The sequence below is a fragment of the Squalius cephalus genome, assembly GCF_949319135.1.
Source record: "Squalius cephalus genome assembly, chromosome: 21".
In the NCBI taxonomy this organism is placed as follows: domain Eukaryota; kingdom Metazoa; phylum Chordata; class Actinopteri; order Cypriniformes; family Leuciscidae; genus Squalius; species Squalius cephalus.
In genome coordinates this window covers 5,685,859-5,713,741 of record NC_137142.1, presented here as the reverse complement: position 1 = coordinate 5,713,741, position 27,883 = coordinate 5,685,859, and the positions used below count along the sequence as shown (strand labels likewise).

The 27,883-nt window shown below is 38.3% G+C and overlaps 1 protein-coding gene across 3 annotated transcripts in view; it reads left to right on the top strand.

Annotated features, from left to right (window-relative positions):
- tjap1 (tight junction associated protein 1 (peripheral)) overlaps positions 1–25,337 on the top strand; it is a 109,570-nt gene extending 84,233 nt beyond the window's left edge. For 2 of the 3 annotated variants that reach the window (XM_079855847.1, XM_079855848.1), the window contains exons 7-11: positions 1,708–1,774; positions 5,453–5,482; positions 9,451–9,558; positions 11,167–11,250; positions 18,339–25,337. In XM_079855847.1, the coding sequence (XP_079711973.1) occupies positions 1,708–1,774; positions 5,453–5,482; positions 9,451–9,558; positions 11,167–11,250; positions 18,339–19,775 (1,726 nt within the window). In that variant the 3' untranslated portion in view covers positions 19,776–25,337. The remainder of the gene's footprint in view (positions 1–1,707; positions 1,775–5,452; positions 5,483–9,450; positions 9,559–11,166; positions 11,251–18,338) is intronic. The other variant, XM_079855849.1, reaches the window with a different exon arrangement.
- The last annotated feature ends 2,546 nt before the right edge of the window (positions 25,338–27,883 follow it).

The following is a 27,883-nucleotide window of genomic DNA, read 5'->3' as shown; positions in this document are numbered from 1 at the left end:
GCAAATTTAATTGTCAGACACGACTGGATCTTCAAACAACACAGGGTTCTGTGGTCAGATGAGACTAAAACAGAGCTTTTTGGCAGCAAACACACTAGATGGGTTTGGTGAACACAAGGATAAAAAGTACCCTATGTGTACAATTTAATATACCATTGGATCTTTAATGTTGTGGGCATATTTTTCTGCTGGAGGTCCTGGACTTCTTGTTCAGATACATGGCATTGTGGATTCTATCAAATATCAACAGATAAAAAATCTAAACCTGACGCCTTCTGCTAGAAATCTTATAATATGCCGTGGTTGGATCTTCCATCAGGACAACGATCCAAAACAAACATCAAAATCAAAACAAAAATTTGTTGTGGAGCACAAAATGAAGCTTCTGCCATGACCGTCTCAGTCCCCTGACCTGATGAGTGGGCTGAACTGAAGAGGAGAAGCACCAACATGGATCTGGGAATCTGAAGGATCTGGAGAGATTCTGTGTGGAGGAATGGTCTCTGATCTCTTGTCAGTTATTCTCCAAACTCATCAGGCATTATAGGAGAAGACTCAGAGCTGTTATCTTGGCAAAAGGAGATTGCAAAAAGTATTTAATAAAAGGGTTTCAATAATTGTGGCCAACGTGTTTTGGAGAAAAACATTTATTTCATAATGTGATTTTCCCCCCACTTTCAATTCTTTTACTTCAATGAAAGGTTAGAATTTTGCACATTTTTTGAATGAAAGATCACAAGGATAATCGATGCAGATTTATTTTTTACAGGCAATTTTGATCATATTTACCAGGGGGTTCAATAATTGTGGAGGGCACTGTATCACCAGAGAGAAGAGTTTCACCAGAAGGTCGAGCTGTGACATTTTCATTAAGCATTTCATGTTCCAACAAAAAAAGTCAGACGACGAATACAGTGAGTCACAAGCGATTCATACTACAATCCAGAAGGGGGCGCGTGGTAATGCAACACTGTTTGCTAACAACCGTTAGCAAAGAGACAAAATCATTTGGCATGGTGCTGATTTGTGTCGTGGAAGTCCACTCGTATCGAACCGTGACCCCAAAACCGAGGTACATACTGAACCGTGACATCTGTGTACCGTTACACCCCTAATATACAGTATATGCACATTCATAAGTGTGTGAGGTAAAACAAAAATATATTTTGGCGTTCGTTCTATACCAGATACTGTTGTAAATGGGTTGGAAGTACTGAAATAAAAAAAAATAATGCCTTTCCTTTTTATTTGCAATATATTTCATGCAACACAAAATCTGTCACTTTTTGGTTCAAAACACTTGCACAGAGGATAAGCTTAATGGCTTTTTGTGATGAAAATGTCTTTTAAGTGCTGCTTCTTTTCCTCTTCTGACCACTTGAGGATTTGATGACTTTAACAGCAGACACACTCTCTTACGTCTCTGTGTTGAAATATGAGGTCTTATTATTGCAATAAGTTGTGAATGTTTTCTTCGGCTTGCCTTCACCTTCAGTACATCAGAGAGATGTAACGTTATCTTGTATGCTATGCGACACGTGGTAACGTTTCCCAGCAGAGAAATCTTATACAGTTTCCTGTGACCTTTGACGTCAATACACACACATCCATATCAATCCCACACCATACCAGGATATATCATATAACATCAGGTTATAGCTTTATACCCTGACAGTGACACACACTTGTTTTGTGTTCCCCCTACAGACTGCAGAACAGCTACACGGCGTCTCAGAGAGCAAATCAAGACCTGGAGGAGAAACTTCACGCCCTGGTAACCTTTACACTCCACTTCACTTTCCCTTTCGAAAGCCCTTTATCTTAAACACTGATGTCTTTAATTGCTGTTTAATTGTTTCGAGTGCCCTAATGACGCCACGCTCAGTCAGTTTGTCACAAGTATTATGAACCATAATTGAGGAACCTTTTACTTTGCTTCATTCTCCAGGGACTAACAAACAATTAACAGTATTCCTCATGCCACTCATGCATGCTAGAAGTTCATTTTCCTCTGGGAAAATTGTTGTTGGAAAACAAGCATCAGTGATTGTGTTGCTTTGATTCGCTCTCGAGATAAAAACACCATCATTCTTGCAATGTGCTTTAAATTGTTGCAGTCCTGCTACAAGCCCACTGTGAGTTTTGTTTACTCGCCAAATCTGACTCACTTTTAACTCTTTCTGAATGCTCTTTTTGTATCGTGCTTTCGTAGAGGAGCTGCGATAGGCAAATAATCGTGCCATGGATGATCATAGACACTGGCCTTGTTTCTTCCCATTGCTTTCATCTCACTGCAGTGCAGTTAATGTCGCCATGAAAAGTGACAATTCTTATTTTTTATGGAATATTGCAACCAAAAATGAAAATTCTGTGATTAATCACTCGTGTCGTTCCATACCCGTTAGACTTTCGTTCATCTTCGGAACACAAATGGAGATATTTTTGATGAAATCGGAGAACTTTCTGTCCCTCCATAATACGCAACTACCACTTTGATGCATTAAAAAGTTCATAAAGAGATTGTAAAACGAATCCATATGAATTGAGCGGTTTAGTCCAAATTTTCTGAAGAGACTCGATCGCTTTATATGTAGAACAGATTTAATTTAGTTTTACGGGTTTGGAACGACACGAGGATGAGTGAATTTTGACAGAATTTTCATTTTTGGGTGAACTAACCCTTAAAAAATAAGGGCTCTAAAAGGGTGTTTCGCAGCAAGGTCATAGAAGAAACATTTTTGGTTCTCCAACGAACCTTTGTTCATTGACCGAACCGGTGCCTACTCGAGAACCAGTTCTTTGTGTTTCGACAGCCAAAGAACCGGTTCTCGGCCAGGAAAATTGGTTCCAAAGCGGCATCAACTCTTTGCTGGACTAGAACCGTTCGAACGTAACCTCCATCTATAGTAATCCAGACGAGCAGCACAAATGTGTTCTAAACGTCTTCTTCTGACCCCAATATAGGATCGCAAAGCCAGGAGAAAAATTTGCAGAAAGACGATATAGTCCGCCATTGTAATTGTTATGCTTGAAGTTGGCGAAAGCTAAGACGTATGGCAACGTACACAGTGACGTAACGACATCGTTCGCTGGGCTCTCTAGTCAGTGGGAAAACAAACAGCTTCTGAGAAGGTTCGCAAGTTGAACCAATTTTGAACCAGCACCAGTTCCGAACCAGTTCTTTTTTGGTGGAAAGGGGGTATCAGTGAACAGTTCTTGAGAATTTCGTAGTGTGAAGAACATTTTTCCCCTATAAAGAACCCTTTGTGCAATGGAAAATTTCTATGGATGGCAAAGGTTCTTCATGGAACCGTAAATTTAAAATAAAAACCTTTATTTGAAATGTATAATACTTTCTCATATGCCAATTATTTTTAAATTCACCTTAAATGTACAAAATATAGGAAAAAAGGAAAGGTTTTAATCGACATGATGACAATTAAAAATGTTTATTGACTATTCCTTTAAGTGGATTAAGGATTAGATTAGATTATGGATTAGATTTTCAAGCATTGCTGTTAAATGTACAATTTATTTATGGATCAGTCAGGCATCTTGGTTGCAGACAGAACTCGGCGTGTTTTGCATGATTTTTTTCCCCATAAAATCTGTTTGGGTGAAAATTTTCTGTGCTTTAGAGCTCTACCAAACACAGACAAAGACAAAGTAATTTTCAGAGAACAATCGAGAGAGAGAGAAATGAATAACATCAAAAGCTAAAGATTGAATAAATGTACAAATTTGTCCCTAAGCCTCTTTCCCTTCATAGAGTATAAAACAATTCCCACTGGATCTTCTAATACATCATAATAACCGTCATAAACTGCAGTCGTCGTCCGACAATGTGATTCAATTAGGATGAATGGGAAATAAAGATTATTTAAATGTGATTGCGCATCACAGAAACAGTGCGTCATGTGTTCAGTGAGATGCATTTATTAAAATATCTTTGGAAACTGCTGTTGGATTTCATGTTTTATTTAAGCCAATATGAATCTAAATTTCCCCTCGACTCTGCCCTTTTCCAGTTTCGCTCAAATGAAAATTTAATCAAACATGCATCTATAATAAGTTATTTTAGGAATATTTGATCTCTCTTAGGTGGTCTACAAAATTATCTCTAGTAATTTAGCATGACTGGAAAAGTTCAGAATGATACGCTCGCTCTTAATCACGTCTGATGACTCCATGCGTGTAAAGACAGCATTAGCTCACGATGATTTATTTTCATTTCCTTAGTTCTGCATGGCGAGATCTCATATCCATGAGCTCTGCATAAAGCTTTGTCAATCACAGGTGAAACAGGTGGTGTTCTGCTCAGTAATCTCTCACAGGGATTATCCCAGCCGACCTGTTCCACCTCGTCGTTTCCCACCACAGGTGCTCTCAGGACATCAGCTCATCCAGAGCGCCGTGTTAGCATTCATCCCTCCAGATACACACAGCAAGAATGGGTTTTTATATATATATATATTTCAGAAAGAGAAATATATATGTATATATATATATATATATATACACAAAGAGAAATATATATGTGTATATATATGTGTGTGTATACACACACGTAATAATAGGCTATATGTATGTATATATACACACACACACACACACGTAATAATAGGATATATATATATATATATATATATATATATATATATATATATATATATATATATTCTTTTTTTAGTTTTCATTTACGTTTTAGTAATTTTATGTGCTTTTGTTATTTTGATGTGCTTTTGTTAATGCATTAACTGACTGACAATAAGCAATATATTTGATACAGTATTTATTGATCTTTGTTAATGTTAGTTAATAAAAATACAACTGTTCATTGTTGATGTTAGCTCGAGTCTAGTAAATTATATTAACTAAGATTAATAAATCCTATACAAATAGTTTCCGATGTTTGTTTGTGTTATCTAATGTTAACAAATGAAACCTAATGTAAAGTGTTACCGTTTTTAAATATTTCTATTTAGCTTTAATTTATTTTTATTTCAGTTTTAGTTAGTAGTAATACTTTTAGTACTTCAACTTCAAGTTATTTTATTTAGATGGCAAGGCAACATTTCTCAATTTTAAGTTACATTTTCTTCTAATATATTTTATTTGGTGTTTTTTTTTAAGCTTTATTTCAATTACAGGATAATAATTTATAGCTGATGAAAAAGTGGTGATTTAGTGTGCATATATAATGTGTCTTTCACATGGCTATTTTCTATCTTTTTCCTTTTTTCTTCTCTGTACTTTGTGTCTTTCTCTCATTTGCACTCCATCGTATATGTGCAGACAAACAGGCTAAAAAAACTATAAGAATAAACACAATATTAAATCTTTCTCTTCCTTTCTTTCTTCCTCCTTTCCTCTCCCCTCATGCTGCCTTGTGACTTGGGTATTTCACCACCATCATCTTCATCATCTTCATCATCTTTATCATCGTCATCAGGCTGCCATCAGTCAAACTTGGGTCTATGCAGTTGCGTTCTCATTCTTTCTATTTATTCTATTCTTTCCGTCCTCCTGATAAGTATCACTGTGGATCCCATTCCCTTGACTCATTGCATCTCTTTCCTGTCTCCTCTCCTTTCTCCCTGCAGTAGATGGCTGGATATAGATGTGGCCATGTGCATGTGGGCAGGGGGATTCTGGGATACATGCAGCAGTCCAAATGTTAAACTCAGTGGTTAAAATGCACAGCACAACTTGGAGAACACTGCAAGAAAAGCTGCAAAATATGCTAAAATATCAGTGGATGACAAATATTGTTATGTCCTTTAAAGGGATAGTTCACCCAAAAATGAAAATTCTGTCATCATTTACTCCCCCTCAAGTTGTTTCAAACCTGTAAGAATTACTTTTTTCTGCTGAACACAAAAGAAGATATTTTGAAAAATGTCTGTAACCAAACAGTTGATGGACCCCATTGACTTCCATAGTAGGAAAAAAAAATACTATGGAAGTCAATGGGGTCCATCAACTGTTTGGTTACAGACATTTTTCAAAATATCTTCTTTTGTGTTCAGCAGAAAAAAGAAATTCTTACAGGTTTGAAACAACTTGAGGGGGAGTAAATGATGACAGAATTTTCATTTTTGGGTGAACTATCCCTTTAATAAAGGACACTGCAAGATGGAAAGGCTATGTGTGAGCAATGGAATCTCTCCCATAAGGCCATTAGCATTAAGTGTTCTGTAACAGTGACCGGCCACTTTTTCAGCCTTGTTGACACCGGAAGTATTTTTCCTATTCGTTTTCTCCACAGGCACTTAAAGAAACAGTTCAGTAACAAATTGTAAGCCTTGACCAAACCATCTGGCTGAATCACAGCTATTTGTGAAAAATCAGTTTTATTTTTTAATTTTAGTAATCAAACGGCATAATTGAAACATTTTCTGTATGGAGAAAATGAATGGGATTTTTACTTTTGGATCCTTGCGCTTTGCTCTATTTTGTTCACATACATGGGCTGTCAGCTGAAAATCTTCCTTATTGTTAATTAACAAGATTCCTATAAATAATACAATATTGTCTTACTAGCTACACATGAGAATTTTGCAGCTATGTTTATCAAAATAACACTGATTATTGTCTTCGCTTAGGCTGTTCCAAACAGGCATATTATATTACCATTGCATACATTTCCTAAATAAGGGATGTTTTCTTAGTCAATTATGAAACCTGAAGCTCTCTGTTGACACTTTGTTGGCATTTTGACCACTTGACTACAGCTTTGGATGGTGTGAATGCAGCTGTTAAACTGATAAAAACACTTTCTGTCCCTGTCTCCTGTTAGTCTGTCCGATGTGCTGTGCTTTATACTGGCTGTTTCATTGCCTTAGTTACACGTGGACTGCATCATGCTGAAAGGCTTCCCTCAACTCTCTTTTATTGGTCCACATTGTCCGCTTCCGTCAAACGGTGACTATAAAGATAATTGCTTTGTTATGAACATGCCAAGCTTCTGATTAAGGGTCACAGTTTCTCTCTACTCTTTCTCCGTGTCTCTGTCTCCACTTAAACCAAGAGCCGACAGGACTGAAGTGTGTCTTAAGTAGCGAAGCTTCTGCTAAGTATGTCCTCTTTAAAGTTTTTGGAGGAGCTTTTGTTCAGTCGTTTTACAAAGACATTGTGACCATCACAGCAGGAGTGTAGTGTCCTCAGACGACACTCATCCCTCCATTAGGAAAAACACTAAGTCAGACAGAAGACGTTTTAGGTGTGTAAATGTATTTTGTCATGGTGTTTTTCTTCAGTCTCAATCGGAGTCGGACGGCCCACAAGTCCCTTCTCTGGCTGACTGATGCATGTTGAAAGTACTTTCTCGTTCCTGCAAGCTCGATGATGTTATTCTTTTCACGAAACACAAAAAGAATCAGTCAAACTTTACAGTAGGGTTTCATTAGTTAACATTAATGCATTCACATGAACTGACAATGAGCAATTACTGTATTTGTTAATGTTAGTTAATAAAAATAAAGCTGTTCATTGTTTGTTCACACTCACAGTGCATTAACTAATGATAACAAAATTGAAATAAAGTATTAGTAAATGTTTAAATTAACAAAGACTAATAAATGCTGTGTAAGTGCAGTTCATTATTAGTTCATGCTAACTAATGAAACCTTATTGTGAAGTGTTACCAAAGAATCTCCAACAACAGCTCATAGTGACCATCAAAATATTCCATATGACGTGTACACCAAGTCCCGAGTCATCTGACGAAATATGAAAAGAAGCTCTTCATTATGCATTTATAAACTCAACGCTCACGCTCAGTGAATAACAACCATCTTTGATATTGTTCACAATATAACTGTTATATACTTGGGGTGTAACAGTGCATATATTCGTCGTGAACGGTTACGGTTCGATGCACACAGTCAGACGACGAACGCATTCAGTCACAAGTGATTCACGCTACAATCCAGAAGGGTGCGCGTGGTAATGCAAGGCTTTTTGCTAACAGCCACAACAGGAAAAAGAGCAGAAGATCTTGCTAGTATCCAACAGTATACGCTGAGTTTCGATTCGTTTTCGTGACGCGCTCCACAAGTTTCACGGAAACCGTGACGGCAGAGAGTATCCTGTTTTTTTTGTTTTTTTTTCAAAAGCACAATGTTTTGTTTTTATTGTTTTGCACAAAAAAAAAATAGGCCATTTACAGTTTTGAATAATGTCCTATTACCATAAATGACGGAGTATTTTAAGTTGTTTCAGCTGTTGTGAGACATTTGGCATTGTGCGGTTTGGTTGAAGTCTCACTACTACAGTCCAGTGATGAAACATACGTGTCCTGTAAATGGGAAGCCTCAGTGCTGGAAAGGTGAAGTATGCTCTTTTTTTCCTTCTCGCTCATCTTTCCGGGATTTCTTGAAAAAGCGTAATATTGAACTTTGTGCCTCCGCCATTGTAACCGCATGTTAATGAACTCTCACACGTAAACTAATCTGTGATCATTTTAAATTTTTCTATTTATTTTGTACTTTTATTACACGAGATGCTTTTCAGTTTTGCAGTTGACTGTGACCAAATCAATTTTGTTGTTTTATCAGCCCTGCAAAGAAATACGACCTATGCAAGAGTGCATTGTGTTTACGGCTCCTGCTTAATACACTAAAGGAGGCTGTAGTGGAACAAACTGTAATTTGCACAACTGTCTGTTCAAAATAAATGAAAAGAAACCCAGTATTGGGGATTTGTTGATTTTTCCTCTTGTATCTAACTCGTGTCGAACCGTGACCCCAAAACCAAGGTACGTACCAGGCCGTGAATTCTGTGTACCGTTACACCCCTATATACACAATATAGCATAAGAGACACAAAAAAGAAAACATTAAAGGGATAGTTCACCCAAATTGAAGTTAATGGGGTTCATCAACTGTTTGGTTCTTTCGTTTTCATCAGAAGAAAGAAACTCGTACAGGTTTGGATCGACTTGAGTTTTGAATGGTAGTGTACAGTATGTGGACTACTATGATGGGACTTTTAATGTTGTCGAATCTTTTTGAAGCCTGACGGATGTGGTCACTGTGAACTGTCGTTGTAAGAAAAAATCCAAAGATCAACATAGAAAAAACTAGCATATGTGTGTTTGGAAGCAAAAGTTGGTTTATCAAAGATAGACGAAACTGTACAGAAATACTGGAGACTCAGAGGAGACGACACGTCGAGAGACTGTGATGCTTATTTGCCATGAGATTCAGCAAAGTGATTATGACTCCTTGCCGTCTTTGTTTTCCCATGGGATGCACCTCATTCCCGGGCTCTTTGGATGACTTTTCCTTTGCAGCCGGTGCCATGTCAGCAATGATATTTGGACTGAAGGAAAAGTTGTTTTGTTTTATCAAACGGCTAAAATGGCCACTGTTTTATAAGAGAGACGTTTAACCTCACATGAGACCTTTTACATTTAAGTTTACGTGAATGTCCTTTTTCTCCTTACAGCTCCGTAAAGTGGAAAGAGACAAGAAAACCATGGATCAAGAGATAGTGGAGCTCACAAATAAACTCGTGGACGCCAAAAATACTATCGACAAGCTGGAGGAACTCAATGTACGTGCAATATCAGAGCTTTGTGTGTGTTTGTGTTTGAGGCACGTTTCGGGCTCGAGTTTTCAGAGCTGGGATTGATGACTACTGGAGCTGAAAATTGAAAGTTGCATGAGGAGGATCTGCACTGAGTTTTCACTGAAGTCTACTGTCAGATTACAGAAATGATGTCGGGCTTATGGAGCTTTACTGGGGAACATGAGTCTCCTGCACATAAACTACAACACCCATACACTGTGCACTAGACCAGCATTTATACATCAAATACTGCCTGTTTTAAATACTATCTATGGCTCTGGTTGTATGGGAAAGCCCTTTATTTATATTAAGAGATTTGTTAGCATTCAAGTAATTGACACCGGACTGTAAATTAGCAGACAGTATTCTGGCAGTGGGTTTTTAAGATAGTAACTCCATGAGGAATAACAAAGCAGGTTGTTCTGAAATGGGCCTTTATTACACCCCATGTGTGAAACGGTGCCACAGGGAACTAATTATAGCACTGAAGAAACTGATATCCGTCTGTTCGCGGTGTTTAAACAGAGCGCTTCATCTCCTTATACAGAGAGAGCACACATCATTCATAGCTCATTCCTCAGAGGTTAATGTCGGGAGAATTTCTTTCCCCCTTAATAAGCTTTTTTAGTTATAAATCCTGAAGACTGCGACCTTGGGTGCCATTTTCCTTGTTTTACTTGCAAATTTTCAGTGAAAGGTTTGGACAGAACTACTCATTATTATTTATTCATTTATTTCTCTACATGTTAGTGAAGATGTTCTCAACCAGGGGGCTCGGCAAACTTTCAGTGGATCCTTGAGATGAATTTATATTATTTCAAATAATGCAAAACTTATTTTAATTGACCCCTCGATTCACGAAAAACCACAAACCAGTGTTCCCATCGTCTTTGAAAACCATAATATACAATGTGGCCTAAGACCTGGAAAAGTCATCTTTATTCACAAATCTATATTACAACCTATATATATTTTACTAGTTATGCCTAGCTTTATTGTGGATAAATTGACTAAAATTTTTTTTTAAATCACATCCAATTAATCACAAACAACTGGAAGAGTCATGTAAATTCATGTAAAAAGAAGAACAATAAGTTTATTAAAACAAATCAGTTTAATTAGTGTTTTAGTTATAGTTGAGCGCCCACAGATTAAAAATAGGTTTTGAAAACCAAACTAACGCTAAGAGGCCTTTAATATTGTTGTCTTAAAGGTTGAGAACTGCTATTTTCGAGTAATAATAAAATCATCAAAATATTGAAATGAAAGCATTGATCACATAGTGAAAAAAAATGTTAAATGAAAACTCTTATTGACACACTTGTCGGCTGCTTTTCCTTCTATCCAGTCCAACTCGTGTGTGTGTGTGTGTGTATTTAGCTCAATAGATTTGTAATGATCTTGTGAAACATACAGTCAGTCAAGTTTCCAAACTTTTGACTGATACTCTGTTTTCTTTCATAACTGAGCATTTCTGTTAATTTTAAGAAAAGTGTAATTCCAAAAAAGTTTACTTTGACTTTTCTTTATTTGATGTGTCTCATATCTGTTTCCCCTGACACTTTCTTGTATCCATTTTCTGTCCTAATGCAGGAACGCTATCGGCAGGATTGTAATTTGGCTGTGCAGCTGTTGAAGTGCAATAAATCGCATTTCAGGAACCACAAGTTTGCTGATGTAAGTAATAGGATCTGATCCTCATAAGAACCTAGTTTTAAGGCACATCCCCTCCCATATTTTATGGAATCGTTCACCAAAAATTAAAATTCCGTCATTTTACTCATCTCATATCGTTTGATTGTTGTAAACAGTGTTGCCATACAACAGCTTTGTTTGCGAAAAAGCATCCAGGTGCACATGGACAATAATACACTGCTAAGTATCAAAAATGATCTCCTGAAATGTAAATATGATTTCTGAGCAAGATTATTCTAGATTTGAAAATCATGCTTTTCCCCATTATTGTTGAATCATGGAAGCTACTCAAGAGATCTCTCATTTATTATTTTTATACATGCGTCAAACATAGGAGAGAAACATAGGAGATAAAGGCATAGAAGAATAAGGCTACGGACGAGGTAGTCTTCATTACAGATTTCTCTGTTCCCCATTTCTCTGTCCTCTCTCCTCTCACCCCATCATGCCAGCTGTAATGGTTTCTCTGTGTTTCTCCTCCCTCACACCCTCATGCCTTTATGTTTCTCTGAGTCAGTACAGTAAGGACTGAGCTTATATACACCACTGAGGGACTTAGTTACAACTTCCTTGTAGGGGAGCAAAACATGTTGCTTCTGTTTAAAATGGAACGTATACCTCATGCTTACACATGGTACAATCCACTTTCCATATTAAGAAACTATCCTTCGGTGTATACGTAAGTGGTACATTTGCATCAGTTGAAAAACATTCCTTTCCTTGTAAAGAACATGCCAGCTGTACACATTTGAAGTGGAACAGTGGATCAGTGCAACATCTCTGCTCAGTGAACGTTACATTGCACACATACTTCTGAGCAAAATATAGCTCATCAGCACACATGTACAACATACTCTGACTTCACAAAATACATTATGAAATTATTATGAAAATGAATAAAGAAAAATAATACTAAAAAATAACATTAAACAGTCATTTTTTTATTCTTCAGTTATAACAAAATACTGTCACTTTCAGTCTATTCCGCAAACAAAGCTATAATGTGGCTTCAGAAGACTGGGAATATGATTTATATTGTTTGTCCTTTTTTGAGTTTGGCGGTATAAAACACCATCCACTTTCATTCTATGTAAAAGAGCAGCTCAGACTTTCTGCTAAACATCATCTTTTGTGTTTCGGAAGAAAGAGAATAAAACTGAAATGACATGAGGAGTAAATGATGACATGATTTTAATTTTTGGCTACTAGTACCCCTTCTGCAGAGGGCTTGTTGGAGTCTGAATGTGTTTTACACTCCGCAGTGACACTCGTGGATGGTGGTGAGAGAAAAAGAGAGAGAGAGAGAGTGCACGATTGCCCAGTGACTTTTTTGTTATGGACATGGACCTCTGATTTTACAGACTGGGATCAGAGAGGAATAGTCAGAGAGAGAGAGAGATAAAGAGAAAGAGACCAAAAGAATAGAGAGAGGGAGAGGATATAAAAAAGCCATGTCTGCATGATGTGCTTTATTGATCGTTTAGCATGAAAAGTGTGTGTTGGGGCCGTCGTGCTGCGAGACACGGATGTTGGGCATTACTTTTGACTCTGCTCTGACTTTCGACAAACAGATCAGTGGTGTGGTCAGAAGTTGCTTTTATCAGTTAAAGAATATTGCGAAAATTAAGGCATTTTTATCACCCAGAGACATGGAGTCTGTGATGCATGCTTTTATTTCATCAAAATTAGACGACTGTAATGAACTGTTCTTGGGAGTCTCACAGTCCCTATTGTCATGTCTTCAACTAGTTCAAAAGATTGTTAACAGGAATATGGAAAGCGAACATATTTCGCCAGTGTTGTTCTCTCTCTATTGGCTTCCAGTTAAACATCATATTGAGTTCAAAACACTGTTGTTGGCTTATAAGTGATTGCATGGACTGGCTCCTCCATACGTCTCTGATCTCCTTTCATCCCACCATAATGCTTTTAGAAAACTTAGGTCAACCAGTAGTCTACAGCTGACTGTTCCAAGGACACATTTAAAACTGAAAGGAGATTGTGCCTTTTCAGTGGCCGCTCCACAGCGTTGGAACAATCTGCCATCTTACATAAAGACTGCACCAACATACATTGATGTTAAATCTTTGCTTAAAACCCACATATTTACTATTGCCTATGGTCATAAGTGGGCCTAGTGGTATAAATTGTAGTGCATTGTTTATTTGTGTGTTTTATGTTCACTCATTAGGATACCTGTTGTCGACACTTTGTACGGCACTTTGGCCAACAGCTGTTGTTTTTAAATGTGCTCTATAAATAAATATGACTGACTGACTGACTGACTGACTGACTGACGGATGGTCTTTGGATACGAATGGTCTCGCTGGCAGAGAAAAGGCATCGTATTGACAAGGTGCCAGGCTCCAGACACATCCGTCTGTTTGGCCTTTGTGTCTGTCCGTGGGGGAAAGTAGGGCAGATTTCAGGCTGATGGACAGCTCTGTGTGTACAAGAACAGAGAGGTATGATAAGACGGCTTGACCTCATGGGCATATGGGTATTGAACACATCAGGACATTATCACCTGCGGCCTGCTCTCTACATTAAACACATCTATCACTCTGTCTGTACTTGTTGATCTGTATTGCAAACAGCATTAAGTCTGTGGCCGGTTGCATAAACTGCTTGGGCTAGACTTACAAGTTAGTCATCTAATAGTTAAAAGTCAGTTACATAAAAAGGTAGATTTGTCTAATTTGAATCAAAAAGTCAAGTCAAGTCACCTTTTTGCAATACAGATTATTTCAAAGCAGCTTTACAGAGATAACAGGAAAATAATGCAACAAAGTTTGTTTCTGCTGTACAGCAGATTTAGAAGAAAGTGTAACTTTGCTTTTCATTTATTACTTAAAGCTCACTTGAAGTTCTTCGATACTACATCAAAAACTACTAGCCTAACTGATAAAGTTCACACATTATTTAAAACAAATGAACAGTCAGTAATAAAACAAGAACAGATACACAAATTACAAGCAGAGATGAATACTAAATAACAAAGTTACAAAGTCTAAACAACAGTAGTATTCAGGTACAGAAATGAATAATTAAACCCAAATCTAAAATAACACTATTTGTTCGCTGTAGAAATTAAATTTAGTTTTATCTTTGTTAAAGCTGTATTTTGTTGTTGTATTAATATTAGTGACACAGACAACAGTAGGAATATTAGGTGTCACCTTAAGACCGAATGCACGGACTGAAAAAACTGACAAACATCCGTCTTTCTCAACTGTTCACTTATGACATAAACGAGAGAATACTTGCCGAGCGGGCGTTTAGATGGGTATTTTGACATAATTTTGTGTTTATGTGTCCATTCAAGGGCAAGGAAACGCAAAAGAGGAATCAATTCGTTGTTTGAGCGCTATCTGAAACGTCTCTCTCTCTTTCGAGAATTTCTTTCAATTTACATTTTTCCAAACTTTGAGGTTATGCTGAAAAAGCTTGTATTAAATTCAGTTGCCGTATAGAGAGAGAGAGAGAGAGAGAGAGAGAGAGAGAGAGAGAGAGAGAGTATCTTCCTCCTTGCCAGCAGTTAATTCACAAAGGATCTGTCTTCATCCTTTTTTAATTTATTGAATTGACATCAGTGACTGAATTGAGATCTCTCTCTATGAGAACTATAGTGATGAAGTGTATTTACTGGGACCCGTGGTATTTTTTAGAGGATATTTGATTCATTGTCCAGATTATCCTCTTGCCCTGCAAGCAGAGACCACAGACTATTCCATTGGTTATTTTTAGACTCAATTGAGCCCTAGCCATTACCTGTTTTTATTCTGGTACTTCTAACATAAAGCCACTGTTTTAAAGCATCCACTTGTAAAGCACCATTTGTAAAATTCTCCAAATGAATGTCAAACTGATCTGCACTACATTGCATCAAACAGGCCACTTGTGTATTCTCTCACAGCTTTAGAAGTGCTTTGAGAGCCATTATGCTTCAGTCCAGTGCTGGCAGACTGAGAGTTATTATAGAAGCTCTCATGTAGCAATTCTCTATCTTTAGCTAAAGATGGAAATTATGCATGGTAATTTGCATGCAGTCTTTAAGTGTAGGTCACTGCAAACATGTGAAGAATTGGGGCTTCTCTTTGTTAGGATAACTTAGGAAGATGACAACTAGCATGCCACTAGCTGAAGATGACCTAAATGAAATATACTGTATATAATTACGGTTATGCAAGTCTCAAGTCGTATATCAATTTGTATGTTTAGTGTAGGGGTGCACCGATATGAAAGTTTTGGCCAATATGATAACCGATAATTATTTATATTTGGAAGCCGATGACCGATATATTGGCCGATTAATCTAAATCCAAATTTTTATATAAATTGAGAGCCTGAATGCACTGCACATGTTGCACATAACTGTATTTTCCTTTTTTAAAGTGATTTCAATCATATTTCAAGCAATTCAAAACCATCTTGACAAACAGTGCGCATCTGAAGTGTCTCAGCTGAAGGAAATAATACATTATTTATCGGCTTTAATATATCGGCCAAATTTTCTTATCGGGCCGATAAGGATAACATTATAAATGATCATATATCGTTCGATACCGATATGGTGGTCGGTATATCGTGCATCCCTAGTTTAGTGTGTTTTAGGCAGCTGAGTTTGTATATAGTCTCATGTAGTCAGACTTTAGTCTTACAGGATAAAGTCCATTCCATACTGAAGATTTTTCTGGCTAAGATTGAGTTTGTCCTGATTTTCTGTGGGTGAAAAGAAGTTGTTTTGCGTTCAGTGGATTGTAGCACTTTGTGTATCATCTGACTTTTTTCCCACACGAGCATGTGACGCTTCAGTGGTCATTGGATACACATGCACTCTGCCCCCTGGGACAATTGATTTAGGGAGTGTCATGTAGATTTCTAAGCTATAAGGCCATGAAGGGGTCATGCTTGGAAGCGGGGTCTGGACAGATCAATTCTCCCCTGCCCTCACACCCAGTGGAATTAAGGGTTTTGGGGGTATTTGCCGCCCCACAGGATCGTTACAACATAAAGCTGAGCAGGGCTGTGTGATCACTGAGTTTCCCTGCCCTTTTTTTTTTTTTTTTCCCACAAATCAATGACCTAGACTGGCTTCATTAAATCGTGCCACACTACAGAATGAAATAAAGGCCTCATCACCTGCCTTTTTTCTTTTAGTCTCTCTCTCTCTTTCTCTGTCTGTCTCCCCTCTTCGGTAATAATCTAATTTGAGGTGAGCTTTTTACTCTTTATTCTTCTTTCTCGCACCAGGGCGAGGGCACTATTTTCTGCTGTTCTTGATCATGACTGAGATAACCTTTGGTGCAGTACGGTAGATAGACCTCATTGAACATCTAATTCCCATCCAAGCGTTCATTGAGTACATGTTAGTGAAACTGCACCTTTTGAGATTACTTGCAAGAGAGAATTCATCTGCAAAATGTGCTATATGAAAACTACGTAGATCTCAGAGCAACAAATGTGGTCTCTAAAAAGTTATTGGACTAGACGAGATTAAAGGCATAGTTCTCCCAAGAAAGAAGATTCTCATCCTTCTGTTATTTCAAACCTATCCCAAACTTACTCTCTTGGAACACAGACAAAAAGTTGTATGGACTATTTGATGGTACTTTAATGTCCTTTTTGGATCTTGACTTTCCCTACTCACTGCTGCTTCTATTGTATGGGGAAAACAGTGTAAACATTCTTACATTTCTACTTTTGTGTTTTACGTAAGAAATATGCAGTGCAGTCATATTTTAAGGACTTTGGTTGGTCCTTAAAAATCACAAGAAACTGAATTGACCCTGTTCATCTATTCAAAATGAGGCCATTTGAATGCCTGTTCATAGTAAGTCAAGTCCCCTTTATTTATATAACGCTTTTTACAATACAAATGGTTTCAAAGCAGCTTTACAGAGATAACAGGAAAATAATGCAACAAAGTTTGTTTGTTGAAGAACTAGAAGAAAATAGCGTCATAGTCCAGCTTAAGTAAGTTCAGTGATGGTTTATTTTTGTTGTAAAAAAGTTATTAATTTAGTTCATATATACATATGAATATATATATATATATATATATATATATATATATATATATATACAGTACTGTGCAAAAGTCTTAGGTATGTTAATACCCCCCCCCCCCCAAAAAAAAGTTTTAAGTCAGTTATTTCTATCTTTTGCTGTAGTGTGTCAGTAGGAAATATCAGTTTACATTTGCAAACATTCTTTTTGCCATTAATTGTAATAATCCAGTGAGATGTGTGTATGCACAAGGAATCTGACAACAGCCGGTCTGATCTGATCTCTCCATCATCGAGTCCGTCTGTGATTACATGAAGAAACAGAAAAAACTGAGACAGGTTAAATCCAGAAGAAGTGCGGGAACGTCTCCGAGACGCTTGAAGAAACCTTCCTGCAAAGCTACAGGACTGTGAAAAGCACTGGCACTTGTGTTAAAATGCTGTAAAGTGAGAATGCTTTCAAAAATAAAATCACAAATTGAATTTATTTATGATTTAACTTCTATTAACTAATTCAAATCAATATATGGTGTAACGACCCTTTGCGTTTAAAACGGCTTTTGTCCAGGTACACTTGCGCATAGTTCTTCAGGTAGCTTTGCAAGAAGGTTTCTTCAAGCATCTCGGAGACGTTCCCGCAGTTCTTCTGGATTTAGTCTGTCTCAGTTTTTTCTGTTTCTTCATGTAATCACAGAAGGACTCGATGATGGTGAGACGGTAACATGCCTAAGACTTTTGCACAGTACTGTGTATATATACATATATATACATAGAGCTGCTCTGGAGCAAACAGTGATGTCATCATCCAGCTCATTTCAGTTCTCATATAATGGTGTCAATGCAGACAGATCAATAATATTGTTGAATATATTAACACTAAGCAACCCAAAAGCCAAAGTAACAATGAAGTTCTTAATATCCAGGCTTTTTTTCAGGATCAGTTTCAATCTTTTTATGTACAACAAATATTGTGTAAAACTGGTTGAAAATAATACAGCTGGAAAATGATCCATTGTCACGCTGGTTTGTCTGTGTGTTTATTATTTCTATAATGTTTTGCAGTTGCCATATGAGCTACAGGACATGGTGAACAAGCACATGAAGAGCAGCTTGCCTAACAAGACTCAGGGCTCTCAGGGAGCTCAAGCCCAGGATCCTGACACTCTGAGCCTGACTCCCGCAGACGTAGTGCCCACTTCGGTGATTGCTCGAGTTCTTGAGAAGCCCGAGCCCCTGGTGCTCAACTCAGCCCAGTCAAGCAGCAGTGCAGGTCGGCCAGTGGCCGAGGATGTATTCGTGCACGTGGACATGACAGGACCACAAGATAATGGTGGAGGGCATGAGAATGGTGGTCCTGTTCATGCAAGGCCTCCTGCGGGTGCTGGTTCTGATCAACAGCATGTAAACGGCATGTGTCGAAGCCAGGGTTGCCTAGATGGTCCGACAGGAGAAGATGGGGCTGCCCCCTCTTTTGAGAAGTTGAATCCTTACCCAGCTCCTCCACCACCAAACCCGCTCTACCCTGGTCGCAAAGTTATTGAGTTCACTTCAGATGACAAAGTCAAGATCCCCAAGAACAGCCCACTTCCCAACTGCACCTATGCTACACGTCAGGCCATTTCTCTGAGTCTTGTACAGAACGAAGAGGAGGCCGCTGACCGCCAGCGCACCGTTCCCAATAGCCCTGCTGTATCTGATGGGGGTTGGCGGTCGGGGACCTCCTCATCTTCCGGCGGAGGACTTGCCTCTCACCAGCGCACACCTCCGCAGATGGATGCTACGGACACCCTCTCCAGTCATTCGAGTCCCTTTAGCAGCCCCCCTCAGCCGCCTAGTGCTTTTGCCAGTTCTGGTAGTTCTGAGGAGGATCTATTGGCAAACTGGCAGCGCATGTTTGTAGAAAAAATGGCACCGTCTACAGACGGCTCCCTTGTCAACCGGACATCCTTCAGCAGTGAGACGGTGAAAGATCTCCAAAGAAGTCACAATGGGAAATCAGGAGACGGTGCTCTGAGAGGTGCTTACTCTGACGGCGAAGAGGGTTCCTCGGCCCAGAGCTGGACAGCAAGTAGAGAGTCCAGTTTGGATACTGACACCAGCAGCATGGCGGACCTCCGGGCAAAGAAGACACAATATGGAGGTGAATTTTCCCAGGAAGAGGGTGAACACCTACTGATGGCTCTTGATCCACTTGACAATGATGGTGCCAGTGGAGACACCATGGTCACCATTGAGAGCAGTCCAGTTTCTGCTGAGCATCAAGAGTTTGCTGAAGATGCGGGATCAGCAGGGAGTTCAGCTGAGGAACGAGATATCCTTCCCCAGGACTTACCCGTCATTGGCTCAAAGGTCGTAGCTGCCCTTGAGGATTTTACAGACAAGCCGCCTCGGACTGGCTCCACACGACCTCTGAAGAGCCCCAAGAGGATGGGAGTTCATCACTTGCACCGTAAAGACAGCCTTACCAGAGCGCAAGAGCATGGAAACTTGCTGGACTGAGACTTCCAGGCTTATTTTTCTCTTTTTCATTTAGCTTTTTTTACCTTGAGTGCTCTTTGTCTTACTAGCAATCACTAGTCATAGCAGCACACGACGAGTGGAAGGGATCGAATCAGCCTTGCTGTAGTTATCCCAGATCATGCTGCTGAGGCATCATTGTAACTCTTCTGTCCTCTCTTTGAGGCATGGATCTCTCTTATCTGTTGAACCTATGGTATTGATGGATCAGTGGTAAAGTACCGACTGCAACTTCAATTACTCCGGCTAGTGAGTGGACAGTGCTTCAGGGATCGTACAAGAATGTCATAGTTTGATTTAAGGTGATTTTCACCAGTCCGAGACTTGCTTCTGCTTGATGTGACATGATTGAATGGGCAACAGCAGGACATAGCCATGCAATCACACTTTTGTAAGAGAAAGAGTCCTTCAGAGGCGACAAGATTGAGCAGCATTAGGATTGAACCCTGTGGCACTGTGCAGACATGGATGTTTTGACTTTTACTTTTGCCCTCGGGTGAGAGTTTTCTAGCCAGATAAGGATATCTATCCAGTATCCCAGTACAATCCCTTTCTTGTGGGAGATGGGATAGTACCAAATGGCCACAGATACCACTGTGTCAGGCATTCTGCTGGTTGAAGCAGGTTAAATGTAATCTATGGGACTCTCTTGTCAATTTTCAGTGCCTAACCCTTGCTCTGACAGAGGGGGCTCTTCATCACCCTTTAAAAGAACATCTTGTTCCTTTAGTTTGCTTTTAGTCACCATAAACTGAGAGGATCCTTCACCTCAAGTTTTCAGTTACCTCTCGTCATTGATCTACCACTGTATTTCAACATCCAACCTAAGGACAGTTTTTGTATTTTAATAAACAACATGACTTACGAAAGGATTTTGATGTATTCGGTATATGTGTTTCAATGATGGATATACTTCCTGATTTTCGTTCTGACCTGTTTTGTTTGACTAATGGTATTTAAAACTGATTATGATTTCAAGTAAATATTTAGAGTTAGTTTTTTTGTGTATTTATTTGTCTTTTGCTGGTCTAAAGTGTCCCATTTCTCCCCTCAAATCAGTTAAGCACTGGCAGAAGTGTACAAGAAGTGCACAGGTTACTAAATCCTGTCGTAAAATGAAATGAGAAGGTATACAATCTCGTTCAATATTACACTTTAGTTATTACACTGCATGGAAATGCAAACCAAACAGTGCTGTATCTGGCATTTTAATTATTTAATCTGGAAAAAGATTTCATCTTTTTTCAAAGGCCAGTATTAATGAGTAAAATATTTTGCAAGTAAGGCTGAAACATTTGGATGTGTCATTGGTTTTTCATGTCCTCCAATTTAGAGGTGTATAAATGCGTCCCCTCGCTATTGATGGCACAAATTGCCATTCAGAGGGCATATTAATATAAAAAAATAAAAAAAAACTATGCATATAGTACTGTTTAAAAACACCACAAAACCCTGAACCATAGCAAAGCATTCTGTCTGTAATGATGACTTTACTGACTTTGAAATGCAGAATGGTGCATATAATAGACCGGAAAAAAACAGTGAGTTAAAAAGCAGAGATTTCAGCCAGAAGCATGCCTATGTTTGTTAGAATGGCACTGACACAAACACATTGCTTTGATTTTGAAACCCTAATTTCAAGCCATGTTTTAATCTTAATGAATGTAATCATCTTTTATGTAGCATCCATTTTCTTTGGTTCCTTATTATTCGTTAACTAATTATACTGCTGTATTTTAAGGGGAATGTACATCCCGCCATCATTTAGTGTGTTTTTCTGTTTTTTGTGTGTGTGGAAATCTGAATTCTCTTGATTTATGGATGATCAGTCTGTCCAGCAGATACTTTCTACAAGTTATTATTTTCTGTTCTGTGTGTTCCAGTCTTAAATTTCAGTCATTTCATTTCAAGCCTCGTTCAAATAGCATTTTAACATTTATCAGCTTTTCTCAAAGAGCTTCAGATGCGACCACTACAAGCATCCTCATTCTTTTGTTTTGATGAATATATTTTAGAGACGATTAAAACTCTGTGTTGCCTTTTTAAGTGCTGCTTGCTTTGTGTTCTTTTTATTTAGGCCTACAAGTTTATAGTCTCTTGACCAGTCAATATCCCATCCTGGGTCTCAAGTACTGTACGTCATTGTACTTTTAAAAATCAGTGTATTTTTCAAGTAATTGGACACAGAATACCTTGACTTGAGACATTACCCCACTGGTGATATGCAACAGTGTTCTTCATGTTTAAGAGTATGTTGAGCACTTATGATTTTTAGGATTGTATTTTATTTATGTACATATCAACCAGTCAGAATGTACAGCAGCATGTATTACATTTTAACAGTATTACTGGAAAGATGTCAGACTTTTGTAGAATGCTTGCTGTATATATTCACGGTCACCGTGATTTTGACATGTTCCTGGATCAACATATTTAGTCTTAAAGGAGTAGTTCACTTCAGAATTAAAATTTCCTGATAATTTACTCACCCCCACGTCATCCAAGATGTTCATGTCTTTTTTCAGTCGAAAAGAAATTATGGTTTTTGAGGAAAACAATCCAGGATTTTTTTCCATATAGTGACTTCAATGGGGTCCAACGGGTTGAAGGTCCAAATTGCAGTTTCAATGCAGTTCAAAGGTAGCCTGGGAAAACCCAGACAACTTCCGGCAAATTCAGATTTGCCCGAGAAGTAGTCTGGCAAAGAGCTCATTCAAGCCCATTTCCATGGCCTAGAAATCGCGGCACCAATCAGAAACGTTGAGGCGGGCTTTACACAATGACAATCGCTCTGATTGGTTTTAGGTCTATCCAATTGCGCCCAGAGGCATTTGAGCTCTTCAAATGCATTATTATATTCAAATTGCAAACACATGAGGACAGTCTCCATGAAAGACCCACTGGCAGATGAACGTGCTTCTACATTTCTCTCCGAAACGGTAGGAAATTAAATTAGATTTAATAGAGGATTTTAACTGTGACACGATGATTGACAGGGCAGTTTAAGTGACAGGATGCATGCGACAGATCCGTCCGATAAAGATGACGAAGTAGTATGTCCCAAAGCTTGCCTACTTTTTTGCTACACATTCAAAAGTAAATACCTTTTCTTCACAAAAAGAGTACATACTTTTATGGCGTAGTGCGAATTGGGACGCAGCTTTACACGATGACGATCGCTCTTGACGAGGCATTTGAGCGACGTCCATTGGTGACGCCTCTTTGGAAATGATTTGTCTATGGAGCTTTGCCAGACCATAACTCAGTTACTACTGAGAATGGTCTGGTTTTAACCAGGCTAGTTCAAAGGCTCTATACGATCCCAGCCGAGGCATAAGAGTCTTATAGCTGTGATGCGCCACACATTACGTAATCATGTTGAAAGGTACCAACCTAGTATTTACAAAGCGAACGTGCAAAGAATAAGTCAAACGCCATTTACAAAATGAATAAAAGGTAAAACAACGATGTAGGACGATTTTGAAGTTGGAGGAGAAAATGAGTTTTTCGCCCTACCCTAAATCTTCCGCCTGACCTATCCAACGTCAGTATGTAATGTGTGAAGTCGTGGACGTGCAAGATGAGCATTTGTGGTTAAAAAGTATGTATGATTTTATTTTATTTTAGAAAATGACTGATGGTTTGGCTAGATAAGACTCTTATTCCTCGGCTGGGATCGTGTAGAGACTTTGAAGCTGCACTGAAACTGCAGTTTGGACCTTCAACCCGTTGGACCCCATTGAAGTTCACTATATGGAGAAAAATCCTGTAATGTTTTCCTCAAAAACCATCTTTTCTTTTTGACTGAAGAAAGAAAGACGTGAATATCTTGGATGACGTGGGGGTGAGTAAATGATCAGGACATTAATTATGAAGTGAACTACTCCTTTAACCCTAACCCTACCCAAAAATCTGTGGGAAATGATAGGTGATTTAATAAGATTGTAAGCCTAAACTTGACATGAACTGTAAACTTGTCCCTAAAATGAGATGAAATGTTGATCCAGGAACATGTTGCACTTGGTGAAATCACGTTCACCATATATTCACCTCATAGCTGGTCTGCCACAGCACTCCTGGCCTTGAAGAACGCAGCCATACGTTCCTCATGAAGGGCAGAATGAAGGGCTCCCAAGTCCACACTTACTCTTCTTGTCTTCATATGTAGTTATCAATCTTGCTTCGCAATATATGGGAGTACCACTAATAGCCCATGATTAATTGAAGTGTAACTACCGACCATGCTGAATAATTAATATTTTATCATGTTCTAAAATAGTTCTGTGATGCTTTAAAGAGACAGAGTACAGTCTGTCAGGTTCTTGCATGTGGAAATGGACGCCCTTAAATAATTCAGTCTCATCAGATGTTACACTGCAGGCCCCAGGTTGTGCAAATAAATACAAAAACGACGTGACAATGGTCTGGATGTGTCTAATACACCGAGTGTATAAATAGGCCTTTATCCTCTGCTCTCATGCAACTTTAATAACTCAAATTTAATTGCACGCATACGTGTTATTTAATACAAGGTGACCCTCAGGCATGCTGTGCGCAAGTCATGCAAAATCTTTACTGAGAAATCTAAAGAATTAACAAAAACGAGTCAAGGTTATCTTCCAGCCAACACTCCAGTCCCGTCTCAGTGATGGAACAACATATTTGATTCACGTTATCTTCCCTTTAACCTTCAAGACGGTGCGGAATCTGCACACCTTTTCCTTTGATCTGATGATTGAACGTTTTTATTCATCAGTAGACCAACTTTCATGTAACCATCAACAAGATTTAAAATGTCAAGCTGACTCTAAAGTTTCTCATTGGCCACTTCTAAGGTTTAAGCATTGAGATCTCATAAAGCTTATGGAACGACTACTCTCCATCCAATCAATTCCTAATAGATAAAATAAAGTTCTGCCCCACATTTTGTGATTTGAATATCCTGTTTAACATCACGAAAGCAAGTTCTTAGTTGTGCTTCGTGTGTTGTAGAGTCCTCGTGTAATTTAACGCTTGACTCAGAAATCTGGACACAGTTTTTTTTTTTTTTTTTTTTGCTTACTTTAATTTTATTCTTGTGTTGTTTTTGACATTAAGGTCTGTGAAACTCCAAATCTTACTGTCCCGATGCTTTAATATGGTGGGGAAATCTCCCATGATTGTGAGGGGATATTCTAAGGGTGCAAAAACCAATTTCATGTTGATGGTGTTGACTCCCACAATCTCAGATGTGTGTGATTTTTACCGTCTGTCTTCTGAACTCTTCGGGCAGATTTCTGGTGCATATGCTCCACATACCGTGTCTACTGGTCTTGTATGTGTGTAACTGTAGCAACATGGTGCTTTTTTCCCCCCTTGCCATGCAGTTCCTCCATGCCTGAGTTTATTTTGAATTTTACTTGATCAGGTAAAGCTTCCATGGTTGTGTAGGTGTACCATGCGCAGATTATTTTTCCCCTGAAACAAAAAACATGCTTATGACTGGACTGATTTTATTTTCTGAATTTGTAAACTGATGTATATTTTAAAACAAATAAAGCTATTTTAAACAATGGGTTTGAACTGTGCACACTTTGACAGCGTCGCCTCCAGGCACTGCTGTGGTTCATGGATGTGTGTTTTCGGTGTGACGTCACGCTCAGCTGAGCCGGTGTAGGACTGCCCACTGCTGGTCATGAGGGTCTAGTGCTGATTAATGCACATAGCAAAAGTGTGCTAACAAACCTTCAGTGGAATTGTCAAACAATTACAAGCACTAATTAGGGTCAGTAAAGCATATCAACAGAGCTGACAAGAATTATCTGGTGTTTTGTCTGACAGATTCCAGCATGACTGCATAAATGAACACCTTGAGACTTTAAAAAGCAGCATCGTAAAAAAAAAAAAAAGGGTCCCACTTTATATTAAGTGCCTTTAACTACTATGTAGGTCTACTGACATTTAAATTAATCATTTGACACAATGTACTTATGTACATCATTTTTTTTTTTTTTTACATTTAAAAAAAAAAAATCTGCATATTCACCAATTCCTATAATAATTGATTAAATAACTTTCGGTAACACTTTATTTTTTGTCCCTTTTGAACATTCTGTTGACTATAAGTAACTTTGCAACTACATGTAAACTGTCATTAGAGTATTAGTAGACGGTCTGCTTAAAGGGATACTCCACTTTTTTTGGAAATAGGCTCATTTTACAACTCCCCCAGAGAAAAGCCTAGAAAATCGCAACTTTACATTTTCCGTCGGTCTTAGCTACAAATGTAGCTACAAAACGTAACTACAAAAGAATAACTACAAAAGAGTCAAGTTTTAAATAGGAAAAATATCGAAACTCTTTGGTCATTTTTTTTGAGAGAGATGCTAATGGTCTTGTCCGATTCAATGATCTATGCTAAGCTATGCTAAAAGTGGTACCGCCAGACCCGGAGATCGGCTGAATGGATTCGAAAACGGTAAAACTCAACTGTTTAACTCTGGGGGAGTTGTAAAATGAGCCTATTTCCAAAAAAAGTGGAGTATCCCTTTAATATCTGCTAAGTCTTTATTATGATGCTCCTCCAACAGACATTCTATTGACTATATGTAACTTTGCAACTACATGTCAACTTATTCTAACCCTAACCCTACCAGTCTACTAATACTCTAATAACACTCTAATGAGAGTTAGTAGACATGCAGGTGCAACGTGACTTATAGTCAACAGAATGTGTTAAAGGGACCATCAAAATACAGAACCTGATATTTCAACCACTTGTGGATGAAACCACATTCGAAATGTCTGGATGGACCTTGCTTCCTTAATCCCTTGTTGGTCACATTAATCCAGTTAAAATGGTTATTTTGCCCACATTCCTTTATCTTTTTCAACATATTCCAATTTGTATTAATGAGTCTTTTCTTTTTTTACTACACTTTAAAAAAAAAATGCTGGGTTGTTTCAGCCCATGTTTGGGTCATATATGGAGAAACCCAACCACTGGTTTAAAATTTTCAATTAAATATTTAATTGAAAATACACTTTAGAGTGTAAGTACAATTTAGAGTGTAAATTTGATGGCACTTTGCATTCATTTCTATGGGGAAACAAGCCGGTGCTTCTCAAAAAAAAGAAAGAAATCTTCAACTTCTTAAATTTAGAGGAGGCCTTGCGCTTCCTGACTTCCAACAATATTACTGGGCTTGTAATGTTAATCAGATTCTCGACTGGAACAGCTCGATCCACGCTGAAACCAGCCCTGCTTGGGCTCACATAGAGATTGCATCATCCAAAGGTACTTAGTATTCTGTTATTTGCTCTCAGCTTCCTTTAGCTCTTACTCCACGAGCCCATCTTACTAATGCCTGATTGGCCAAATTCTTTCCAGATAGGAGTGATGCCTGTGATCGTTGTGAGCAGTCTTCTGATGATCACCTTCATATGTTTTGTAGCTGTCCCTTCTGGCAGACTTTTGGTCAAACGTTTTCGATGCGCTTAAAAATGCTCAACACAGACCTGGACCCCGACACACTGACAGCCCTCTTCAACATGTGCTTGACACCTGACTGATCTGCCTCATCTCGCCGGGTTATCACTGCTACTGCAGTTTCAGAAGAACCATTCTTCTTAAATGGAAACATGTTGCCCCCATATCATACGATAGGTGGATCCAAGAAATCTGTTGTTGTATTAGACTCGAGAAGTTACGATGTTCACTTGCCGGATCCCTCAGATTTTTTCATAAGACTTCAAAACCTTTCTTAGACCACATTTAAGATTAGCTGTGTTCTCCTAATGATAGTGGGGATGCACTATAATTAAATCCTAGCAACAACTAATGGAATAAGAAAATATTCATATTGGAGAATTTATTTATTTTTATTTTTTTCTGATTCCTTTTTTTTCTTTACTTCTCCCTTACCTTGAATGTAGGGTGTGAGTTACTGGTTCTGTGTTAATTTGGTAGTTTGAATGGAGGAGGGAGGGCTGGAAGGAGCCATTTAATTTGAGACCATCTGTAATTTTATTTTTTATTTTTTTATGTTTAACAAATGTACAGTTTATGTGTTGTCTTGTTAAATACCAATAAAAAAGATTTGAAAAAAATC